This window comes from Lolium perenne, chromosome 4 (assembly GCF_019359855.2).
Source record: "Lolium perenne isolate Kyuss_39 chromosome 4, Kyuss_2.0, whole genome shotgun sequence".
Classification (NCBI taxonomy): Eukaryota; Viridiplantae; Streptophyta; class Magnoliopsida; order Poales; family Poaceae; genus Lolium; species Lolium perenne.
Window position 1 is genome coordinate 327,285,552 of NC_067247.2, and position 12,446 is coordinate 327,297,997.

Consider the following 12,446-nt stretch of genomic DNA (forward strand, 5'->3'; position numbering starts at 1 on the left):
GCCACGTGGCGTTCGATGCCGAGATGGAATGCCGCAGGGTGGCCGCCGCCGCAGCCGCAGAGGAGGACGACTCCGACATCTCATGGTCCTCCGACGACCCTGATGCGCCTACCTCGGAGGAGAAGGCGGTGGAGCAGAGGGCGTTAGTTGAGTCCTTCGAGACGCTCAAGGACGACGCCGCAACGCGGTGCTGCAGCAGTGCCTGCTAGAGGACGCGGCGGCACACCGAGCCCTAACGGCCGCACGGCAGGCGGCGAAGAAGCAGACGAGGGAGGAATGCAACAACTGGGCCGGGACTGGGTCGGCCGTCGGGCAGCAAGTAGTCTAGGTTTCTACTTGTATAGTTTATATGTAGTAGTTTCTATATTTTTTTTAAATAAGTTTGCAAAACAAAAAAATGGGTCACCCCACTGGAAGCACACCCAAACGCAAACGGACGCGCGGACTATGTCTGCGGGACGACGGAAACGAACGCTCGCGGCCACTTTTGAGCGTCCGAAATGCATCGCCCCGTTGGAGACGCCCTTGGATCACAAGATAAATTCCATGTACACACTTAGCCTCCACAATATAGTGTTAGTTATGATGGTACCAGTGTACAAAAAAAAAGTTAGGAATAAAGATGAGTCAGGTGACACCAAGTCAAGTCAATCCAGATATGTGTCTCAAAAAGCTTGTACTCTGAATAAACAAGTGACAAGTCGCTACCTCATATTGTTGGTCAGATATCATTTCATATGAACAAGCACTTCCTTCTCCATTTCTAGCTTTGTGCATACAAAATTGATGTGCAGAAATGGTACATGAACAAGTCTCTACTGCATTTACATATCCTTGAAAACATACATAAGCATGGAATGTACACTCTACCAACGAACACTGTTGGAATCAGCGAAGAACAATCGGGATAAATCTTGAATCAGAAAAGAACAATGAACTAAATCCAGTTCACGTAGCTAGATGATGGATCCCCTTGACTGGAAGAGATCCAGGCGACCCTTGGCTTTGGACAGCAGCGGGTCGACGCGCAGGTCCTGCACCAGCTGCGCCTGCTTGGACGCCCAGAGGAGCACGGCGAGCACCCCGGCCTGCGCGAGCTCCTCGCTCTCCGGGACATGCAGCGCGACGTAGCAGAGCAGAATGAGCGCCTCGACCTGCAGCTGGTCTCCAAGGTAGACGAGCTGAACGAGGTGCCGCGCGCCGCCGTGGTCGACGATGGCCTTGGAGTGGGTGACGTGCAGGTGGTTCTCGTTGCAGGCGAACTTGGTGAGCGCGACGATAGCCTCCTTGGTGACCGGCGGCTCGCGGTCGTCGAGCAGCCGCACCAGCGGGCCGATCACGCGGGTCTCGCTCGCCGTGAAGGTGCGCGACAGGCAGCCGAGGGCGGTGATGCACGGGAGCAGCAGGTCGTCGTCGTCGTGCTCCCCGTTGCGCACGATGCAGAGCAGCTGCTCGGCGACGGCCTTGGCGGGCGGGGAGCTGGGCTTGAACGCGGACTGGCGCAGCGCGAGGTTGTGCTCGGCGACGCGGGTGATCTCCATGATCGCCATTGCGGAGTAGAACTGCAGGTGCGTGCCCGCTCCGCCGTCGCCCTTCTCGAGCAGCCTGGCGAAGCAGAGGAGCGCGCGGGATTCCGTGATGTTCTTGCAGACTCCTGGATGGCCGTGGGCGAGCTTCCACAGTGCCTTGGCCGCCATGGCCTTCATGCGCGCCTTCGTGGCCGGGTCCTCTGCCTCGCGCGATCCACGGCCGCTCGAACCGTTTGAGCTCAGCTGGGGCCTGGTGGGTGGTGGAGCCGTGACTCGGTTCGTCGTCGTAGTCCTGCCGGCTGCCGCGGGCTGCATCTGGTTGTTGCGCGCTGGCTGCTGGGCGGCATTCGAGGCTTCCGGCGGTTCGTTGGCAGAGTAAGTAGAGGTTCCTGGGAGCATGCTGGGCGTGCTGGCGAGCACAACAGAGTGAAGCGACCTCATGGGCTCCGGCGGCGGGGTTGCCGTGCTCCTGCTGCTGCTTCCAGCGACGGAGTACCTGCTGTGTTCCTGGATGGTGCCAGCGGCGAGGTGGCTGACGAGGTGGCGGACGACGGAGTTGGTCTGCGCGAAGAGGTCCTGGCATATCTTGCTGTGGCTGGCGAGCGAGGCGATGGCCTCGGCGACCGCGGCCTGCACGCGCATGGGCGGCTCCTTCAACGTGGCGGCGTAGACGGCGCAGACCCCGGCGTGGATAAGCCTGTCGACGCTGGCGTCGTCGCGGCCGAGAAGGCCGAGCGCCGTGGCGGCAGCCTCCTGGCCGTCGTCGGAGCCTTCCTTGAGCAGCCTGACGAGTGGCACGACGCCGTCCTCCTCGACGATGAGCTTGGCGAAGTGCGGGTTGTCGCGGGCGAGGGAGGCGAGGGTGGAGGCGGAGTCGGCGCGCACGGCGAGGCTGCCGGTGTGGAGGCGCGCGATGTGGTCCCAGATGAGGAAGAGTATGGGGTCGTTCTGCGCGATGTTGGGCATGCCGCGCAGGTCGTCGTCGTCGCCGTCGTCAGCGTCGGCGCGCGGGGACGAGATGCGGATGAGCCAGGCGACGTCCTCGACGGCGGTGTCGAGCAGCGCGAGGGTGCGCGGGAAGCCGGAGACGGGGTTGAAGCTGAGGAAGCGGCGGAGGCGGGAGTGGCTGTCGAAGCAGCGTTTGGCCATGGCGCCGGCCTTGGCGAGCGCCTGCATGGTGCCGTTCACGATGCGCTCGGCGGGGCGCTCGTACAGGTCGGCCCGCGCCGCCTGCCGCAGCACCTCGGCGAGCTTCTCGGCGCGGGCGCGCAGGTCCTTGCACTCGGGGCGGAAGCACTGGCCAGAGCCCGCTTGCTTGGCCACCTGGTCGGCGAGCTTGATCGGCTTCGCCAGCATCGTCTTCAGACCTTCCCCCATCCCTCTATCCCTGTGCTCACAGACAATTCGAGCTCAAAATGGCAGCAAAGGGCAGACAGAAGCCTAACAAAATTGCGTAGAGCCTCCCAGAATTGGAGCTTAAATTTGGTCGTCTGTGCGACGCCGACGAGCTGCAAGGACCGACACCAAGGAAGTTCCGGTGAGAACGAGGCGGGGGATGGTGGATTCCTAGGCTAGGCTAGGCTGCAGTTTTGGTTATCGTTATCCTTTGTGGCCGTTCCGTCTCTTTGAAAGCAACACACGAGCTGTTAACTGGGACAGACGAGTCTTGAGGTTGGTCAAGCGCTGCTGTATCTGTAGACTCTAGTGTAGTCGGCCGCGTGTCAGTAAACTTCTGCATAGCTTCCTGAAGAGTTCTCGCCCTTTTCCAAAATCTGAATCATGTTTAAACTCTTTCAAAACTTATAAAACTTACATGGTCCATCTTGATCACGTCATTTTTTGATAAAGAGGGAACAAAGCCCTAGCCTATACATCAAAGTGATGCATACAATTTTTATTTAGATTTTATTCAATAAAAATTTGACAAAAGAATGCATCACAAAACCTGAAGCCACCGGTGGTTGCGCCACCCCAACTCCGCTGGGACCATCTCCGATGAAAGGCACGGCTCTCCCGCAACCAGAGTTCGTCGACGCTAGAAAGCTTCGGCCGCCACTCGCCTCCTGTGACGAACCTAGGCTCGGGGTCCCGTGATCCACCTCACGCAGACACCCCCCACATGGACCACCTCTGGCTAAACATCCCCGACAGAGGGGGTGGCGCCGCCGTGTCCAGAGTCGTCGCTCTAGGTTCCATGTACCGCAGATCGAACAACACCTCTTGCCAAGACTGTTGTCCCCGCGAAGCCGCCAAGAGAAACAACCGGAATAGGTCTTGTCGCCACTCCAAACTGCCGCCAAGCGATGCCCTTCCTGCTGCGCCACTGCCACGAGGCGCCAGGTACTCGCCATCCCCTTCACGGGTAGTGTGTGGGATTTAACGGTGGCCGCCTCAGGGAACAACGAGATGAGGGGAAAGGGGGGAGGGGGGTGGCGGCTAGAGGCGGCTAGGGTTTTCCCTTGGTTGCCCTGGAGGGAGGCAGCGCGAGGGACACCACTATATTCTTATCACTTCATGTTGGAGTGCTTAACTGATGTATATATCACACATTATTTAATTGGCTAGTTTTGTTGAATCTATCAAACTAAAATGGATAACCTAGCTATTTTCGTAACCCTAGAGGAAATTTTCAGAAGGTCTCATATCTTTGAGTCTAGACATCCTAAATAGCTTGACCTAAACGAAGTAGCGAAACAAAAGGGCCTGCCTTATCTGTTTTTAATGGCTAGAAATGGTTAAATCTAGTAGCTCTGTTAAGCCATTCAACATAGCGTGACTACAAGGAACCTTAAAAGTTCTAAAAGTGTTTAGAGTTAACAACTCATTCCTGGTGGGCACTAGTTTATGGGCAGAACCTGCTTGGGAGATTCCGTGCTAATGGTATGCTGTTGCCTGTTATCTCTACCGATTAGTGACCTTCTTAGGAAAGAGGTTCCAAAATAACCTGGGCGTCGGTCCAAATAGGCGGCCGGTCGTGTTCGGATTGCCCTAACAACAGAGTAATCTAGTTGATGGCTTAGAAACTACTCCTAGAGAAGTATAGCATAATATACTGACACTGGGCCAACGACTACTTCCAGACTCCTAAGATTATTTGATCTGCATTTATTTATTTATTTACTAAAGAACGCGGGAGCGGTAAAACAGAACCGAGTTGTCCCAGAAAAAGCAAGGTTGCTTGCTTTGGTTCAATTATTGTTTTTAGGGACCTTGGTTCTGTGATTGATTGCGATCCAACAAGTTATTCTCCCCAGTATTTGTGGTCTGATTTGACACGTACGTACGTCCAAGCAATCTCCGCGGCAAAATATCTCGAGCTCTCCTCGTAATCCATTATTCTGGACAGACATTCTCACTGAAGGTGAAAACAAATATCTTCTTTTCCCGTTAATATAAGCTGTTTGCATGTCCATTTGGAGGAATAGTACCAATCCTAGCAGCACATTCGATACGCGAGGAGATATTGTATGTTACTTGGACGGCACGTGTCAGTATTCTCCATTTGTTTCAAGGAATGGTACAGCTGAACATCAGTGAAAATTGCCTTTTGTCATACTAGTTTCGGATATTGTCCACTTGGAGTTCACTAATTATTGAATTTCTATGAATGACGAATGAGAAGGGGATCTTCGCTAGCGTCATAGCATCTTAATTCATGCTTGCTAGGTTTGACCTTGATTTGATGTATTCATTGGGATTTGTATGTTTTCTCGATCTTTGCAAATCAAAGTGTGTGTTTTGTCTATATAATTCATTGTTTACTAATTCTTTGTTTTATACATGTACTATGATATTGTTTTATTTTTTAGGGTTTCCTAGAACGTCAGAACTTCCATACTCCTCGAATTTATAGAAAAGTCATTATTTAAGAAAATGTCATAAAAGCCCTTTGAATTAGAATTCTATTTGTGAAATTCCTGAAATGCATTCTCTTGACTTTCGTCCCTAGAAAAGCTAACATTAGAGCATCTCTAGAAGAAAGAGGAAAACTCACTCTCTAAATGAAGTTTTTGGGAGAGGAGGGAGAAGAGTTTTGAGGTTGAAAACAAACCAACTCTAACGGGTCCCAATAAACTGGATGCAGGGGGCTATTGGGGGCTGAGACTCAAACATTTTTTAAAAATGGAGACAAGGCGTTGTGCCAATATTTTCTCGGCAGGTTCATTTGGAAGAATAGTACCAATCCTGGCAACACATTTCATACGCATGGAGGTATGGTTTTTTTTTCTCTTGGATGACACTAGTAAGTGTTCTCAATTTCATTCAAGGAATGGTACAGCCGAACATGAGTGAAAATTGTCTTTTGTTCTACTTCTTTTTTTTGGGCGGGGGGGGGGGGGGGGGGGGATATCTGATATTGTCCACTTGAAATTCCCTAATTATTGGATTTCTATGAACGACAAACGAGACCGGAACCTTTGGTAGCATAACATCATCTTAATTCATGTTTGGCAGGTTTGGCTTTGATTTGATGTAATAATTGGGATTTGTATGTTGTTTTCTATCTTTACAAAGTAAAGACACAAGTCTAAATAGTTCATGTGTTTTCTAATCCTTTGTTTTACATGCAATTAGAATATTTTTATATGTTATAGGTGTATTTGATTCATGTTTTTAAGTGGGAACGGCCCCGAAGAGCCTAGGTGCTCATAAGAACAAAGAGGTCCACCACAAATACAACAATTACAAACCAGAACTTAACAAATGCAGAAATGACCTTAAATAAAAGAGTAGAAACACAATCTGGTCCTTCGCAATCGTCGGTGAACAGATGAATCGAACTACATCCTTCCACACCGAAACTGAGGACGAATCCACTAAGCATCAGTAGGAAGTGAGGCACCGCCGTGAATCTTTTAATGGGCCTCCGATGAAGGTTGTAATCACCACTGAATCAGAAACAAGAGTTGCCGCCATATGACATCTTGAGTCTAGAACCAAACTTGGGTCGCCGAAGTTGATCTCCACGAAACAACACCACACAGAACTCCCTGCAATTCCCGGTTTTGCCACCATCGTTGGCCGTCCACCGCCTCTCCCCGTCAAAATGGCGGGAAGGAGGAAGAATGCAAACCTTACGAATAGATGATTCTGATTCACCGTTTGATCTAGCCTTATTGTCATAGTAGATATAAGCACCCTAACCCACTGCCTCTGGCTCCATCCAAGGGATCACCGCAACAAGAAGGACCGCTAGCCAACACCACATCTAGCCAAAGGGATCTAACACCATCTACCCGATAGGCCGCTAGCAACCAACACAAAGACGAATCCTAGAATTAGACCTACAACTACTATGCACAAAGCCTCCTCCAGCATAACTCGTTGTCGAGGAAGGCGTCGGAGAGCGGCACGGTTATCTGGTGTTGACTCTCAAGGAGTTATAGCTGAGCGAGAGGACGTAGAGAGAAGAGAGTTGGTCTCGGTGTCTTTGATTCATGGTACTACTCACTTGATATGTAAGGAGATATCATAATTTTCTTAAGACATATTCTCCATTTGATTAAAGGAATGGTAAAGCTGAACACGAATGGAAATTCTCTTTTCGCCCTAGTTTTCCAGAAAATAAAATGATGTGATATTTTTCACTTGGACTTCGCTAATTAATGAATCTATAACAACTGCGAATGAGATGGGGATCGTTGCAAGTGTAAAAACATCTTAATTCATGTTTGGTAGGTTTAACCTTGATTTGATGTACTTATTTGTATTTTTATGTTTTCTCAATCTTTTGCTAATCGAAGACATAATGCTAAGTAATTCATTTGTTTTGTCTAAATAATTTATTTGTTATCTAATCCTTTGTTGTATACATGCACTATAGTACTAATATATTTTTAAAGGCCTCTTTGAATCACTTTCATAGATTTTACAGTGAAGTCATTATTTAAAGTAATTCTATAAAATCCCTTTGAATTAGGATATGATTATACTGGTGAAATTCCAATGAAATGCATTCCTTTGACCAAAAGCTATTATTACAGCATGTCTAAGAAAGAGAAAAACTTCCTCCTAGAAAGTAGTTTTTTGGGGAGGAGAGGGAAGATTTTTGAAATTGAAAACAATCCAACTCTAGCTTGAGCTTTTTGGCTGGAGCCAAGTGAAGGAGTTTTTGTAGTGTGTCAGATAGATGTTATGGATTAAGACTCGCTTAGGGGTATGGTGGAGCACGATTTTGAAGGTTTTTTTGGGAGTGGTGACAGTTTTTTGGGATTGGGGGTGCTATTGGGGATCCACCGAATATGCTTTTAGGTCAAATGTTATTTTTCCTGCGATAACTCTCCTCTCTCTCTCTAAAGTTCATGTGGTAATTCTTGTGAAACGTCCAAATGCATCAATACAAAAGTTAATTCCTAGTTTTAGAGTCAGGCATGACGGAAAGTGTCTTTGACACATGGGCACCAGTGCTATCCTCACTTTTAACTTTTTTTTAAAAAATCTCACGTTTCTAAGTCTTAAAAAATTATGCTGATAAATATATAGATAGATATATACGGGTGGGGTTGTTATCACCAGAATTTGACCGGATCAGAGGTGGGCCGCGATTAAGATGGGCTTGAAGAATATACCTGGAAGAATTACATGAATCGGCCTTGTATACAAAGTTTGGGCTAGTTTGCCCGTGTATCTGTAAATATAGTAGGATACGTGTCGGATAGATAGAATTTGGCTCGTGCACGGTTGGGATTACTCCCACGTTAGAAAGTCTACGGACTATAAATATGTATCTAGGGTTATTGAGAAAGACAACAATCACGTTCATCACAAACCAATCTAGGCGCATCGCCAACCCCTTGTTTCGAGGGTTTCTTCCGTGTAAGCATCATGCTGCCTAGATCGCATCTTGCGATCTAGGCAGTACGCGTTTATTCGTTGTTCATGCGTTGCTCGTGCTGAAGCCTTGTTGATGGAGAGCAACGTAGTTATCATAGATGTGTTAGGGTTAGCATTGTTTCATCGTGTCACATGCTTCCGTCCATGCAACCCTTAGACATCTAGCCGCCCTTACACCTATCTTAGGTGTAAGGGCGACACCTCGCTTGATCATTATTTAGTAGATCCGATCCATTATGATTGCTCCTTGTTCTTCAAGGATTAGTTTAATATCTGCATAGTTAGGCCTTGCAAATGGGTTGAAGGATCCAGTAGCACGTAGGGTGTAGTTTGCTAGCCCTAGATGAGATGTTCCGGGGATCAACTTCACGTTGGTTTTTAGGCCTTATCTAGGGTCGGTTTATTATCACCGTGCGTGGCTGCCAGGCTCAATCACGAGTAGGATGTTCCGATTATGTGGTGAAAACCCTAAATCGTCGTAGGTCGTTTTAGCTTTATATTGATCAAGCAGGACCACCATGTGATCGTATACCTCATACGGATCATGGGTGGATCGGCTCCTTGAGCCGATTCACAGGACAACCTGAGAGCCGATCGAGGCTCGTATTTAATGTTTACGTGTATGCCATGCAGGAAACTAAGCGAAGCAAATCCATCACCTTCCTGACCAGGTATAGGTCAGGTGGCACGCCCTTGCACCAGCATCGGACGTGCGTGCCGAGGCTTTGCGGGCCGTCGCTCGAGGGACCAGGGCCAGCCGCAGTCCTGGGAGCCTCCCGGCTCTACTGTGTTGCCCGTCGCTGCTTGCCAGTGGGTTTCTGACCGCAACACATTCTGGCACGCCCGGTGGGACAGTCTTCGACATCAACTGCATCGCCATCTACATCTGAGATGGCGGAAGGTACTCCAGTCACGTACGAAGATCTGACTGAGGAGCTCAAGAAGAAGTATGACGAGGTCAAAGCTATCCTCGAAGCCGACCTCATCGGCTCTTTCCAGAGAACCCGCTCACACGGCATCAGGTGGAAAGGGTTCTCACCTGAAGGCGCGCTCGATGGAGTGGACCTGTCCGCCCCTTCAGAAGAACGCACCAGGTCTCTGCGTCAGGAGATTAATTTCATGGTAGCTCATTCGCTGCACCGCCATTCTGAGAGCCTGGTGACGAGGGATCACCTCGCCAATGCCTACGTATTGTAGACTTGGGTTTCGGGAGAGAGCGACGATGGAGATTCCGGGAGCGAGATTAGGCACACGACGTACCCAGCTTCGGGTCCCCTCGGTGGAGGATCCCTACGTGCTGCTAGCAATCCAGTATATGATCATAGATGTGTTTACAGGGTGCCGCCGTAGGCGGAGCTATGTTGTCTATATTCTGTCAATCTGTTCTCCCTCTTATTTCGGGTGCCCTGGCTAGCTTTATATATGCAACCAGCCTAGGGTTTTACAAGAGTCCTAGTCGACTACTTCTTCGGGTTGCCTTGTTGGGCCTTCTCCATATTGGGTCTTCTCCATATTGGGCCGAGCCAGGTATACTAATAATGGGTACCCGAAGGGTATGCCCATGTCAGTAGCCCCCGAGTTTTTAGGGAAGTCGAAGACTTGCGTAGAAACTCCAAGCATAACCATCTCCGAAGTCGAAGAAATACAAGGCGAGGTCCATGTCGTAGATCATGTGTAGCGTAGATGATGTCGATGATTCTCGAAATTATCGGGTGCGCGACAGCGCTCCCGATGGGAGTAGCCCCCGAGTCTATGGGCAAGTGCTTGCACTTGGGCATAGACTCAAGTTGTACTACTCGATGAAGAACTTAACTATATTTCTGGAGAACTTGATGAAATCCATGTGCTCCCGATGGGAGTAGGCTCCACTCGAGTCGCAGACTTGAGTTGAGTCTACAAACCTTGATTGTCGTAGATGTTGTCGAAGTTATTTTTCTATCGGGTGCGCGACCAGCGCTCCCGATGGGAGTAGCCCCCGAGGCTACAGCCAAGTGTTTGCACTTGGGTGTAGGCTCAACTTGCTTGTAATTGACTCCACAATTTTTCCTCTTTCTTGCATCTTATCGGGAGGGTGAACAATACTCTCGATAAGAGTAGCCCCCGAGCCTATGAGCAGGTGCTTGCACCTGGCATAGGCTCAAGTTGTACTACTCAATAAAGAACTTGGCGCAACCCCTCTTTTTATCGACTCCAGGCCGTTGCTATTTTTATTTGACATCCATATCTATATTGTACAGGGATAATGGTAGTTGGGGCTAGTTCATCTGACGGATCAGGTACTAGTTAACTGCTCTAGTGGCAATCCGCAAAAACCTACTTCAAGATCATGTCCCTGGACATGATCTCGGGATACTGGTGTTAACTCGACAGGTGCCGCTTAAGGTCTTACCATTCTGTCGAGTCCCAGTCATGTTTTATCGGGTACCTAACGCGTCCGTTAGGATTTTTCTTCGTATCTGTTGATACGGATATAAGTAGCAAACCGACGTCAGAGACGGCGGCACGCCACACAGAACGGATCTGGGGTCTTACCTTCGCAAAGTTTTGCGGCATTCAGAAATTGTTCGCAACTTTGGCGATCTGAGAATATATTGTCGAGTGCCTTATTCGGCTGATGCAATGACCCATTTTACGGGCTCTTCTATTTTTCTCTCGGGCTTGATGAGACAGCCGAATATATTGATTCTTCTATATTGTCGGGTACATCACCGATGTTCTTGCTCGGAACAATATGACGAGTCAATGGACCCGAAGATTTGTCCATCCTCTTTTTTTTTCCTCCTTGATGAAAATTTCGTCGAGTTCCTCCTTCAGGAAAATTTCTTCGGGTCCTCTTTGAGGACAATTCTTCGGGTCCTCTTTGAAGATAATTCTTCGAGACCACCTTGAGGATAATTCTTCGGGACCTCCTTGAAGATATTTTTTCGGGTCCTCCTTGAAGATAATTTTTCGGGTCCTCCCTGAGGACAATTCTTCGGGTTCCTCCTTCAGGAAAATTTCGTCGGGTCCTGTCCTTTCTTGAAGACAATTTCGTCGAGTTCTCCCTGTAGATAATTTCGTCGGGTTCTCTCTTATATACTTTGAAATCTGCTTTGTCCTGCACAAATAAACAAACTTTTTCTATCTTTTCCTTGACTCTCTTTTTCGCATGCGGTGTCAGATGCTTGGATTTGATGATATGTAAAGTGAATATACGCCGCGCAGCCCCCCAACTGTCGGGTGCGACGAAAGTAAACGATAATCAACTTTGTGCAAAATAAAAGAACACTTAGCTTTTTGGACACGACGAAGTCGATGCGTGATGAAGTCTTTGAGTGTAGATAAGAAGTATAGCCGAAGTAAAAACCACCAAATAGCAAAAGTGGATGCCGCGAAATTGTTTATGAAGAAATAGCCGAGCCCCCGAGCGTTGCTGAGGTGATGTCATGATTGTTGCTTAGACGCCGTGTCACAGTTGTTACTCGGGGCGAAGTTGTTGTCGAGCCCCCGAGTATTATCCGTGTCGCCGAAAGATGGCCATTCAGGATGAAATACTGAAGATGAATCCGAGATGAAGTACTTGAGATGAATCCATATTAAATATTACACCATCATATATTGAAGATGAATCTGCCGATATCATAGAGGATGAATCCATTGACCCGAATAATCCAGTAATAACCATAAAAGATGAATCCGCTGATATCATAGAGGATGAATCCATTGACCCGAAGAAAATAGTTCCAGTAATAACCATAGAAGATGAATCCGTTGATATTATAGAGGATGAATCCATTGACCCGAAGAATCCAATAATAACCATAAAAGATGAATCCGTTGATATCATAGAGGATGAATCCATTGAGCCGGAGAAAATAGTTCCAGTAATAACCATAGAAGATGAATCCATTGACCCGGAAACACATCGGGTAATATTGTATAAGTGAACCAATAATAATCCAAAGAAAACCAATCCAGTAATCCGAAGAAAATAAATTCACTGAGCCGAAGAAGATAAAGCCACTAAGTCGAAGAAAATAATTCCACCGAGCCGAAGAAAATAATTCCACTGAGCCGGAGAAGATATATCCAGAGCCGAAGAAA

General features: G+C 48.4%; 1 protein-coding gene across 1 annotated transcript; it reads right to left on the reverse strand.

Annotated features, from left to right (window-relative positions):
* Positions 1-663: 663 nt before the first annotated feature.
* Positions 664-3,184, reverse strand: LOC127296383 (uncharacterized). The gene has a single exon (XM_051326444.2). It carries the CDS (start codon positions 2,904-2,906, stop codon positions 957-959), a length of 1,950 nt encoding a protein of 649 aa, XP_051182404.1. The 5' UTR covers positions 2,907-3,184; the 3' UTR covers positions 664-956.
* Positions 3,185-12,446: the final 9,262 nt, after the last annotated feature.

Coding starts and splice junctions, on each gene's coding strand:
- LOC127296383 (XM_051326444.2), bottom strand. CDS start 2,906: ATGGGGGAAGGTCTGAAGACGATGCTGGCGAAGCCGATCAAGCTCGCC.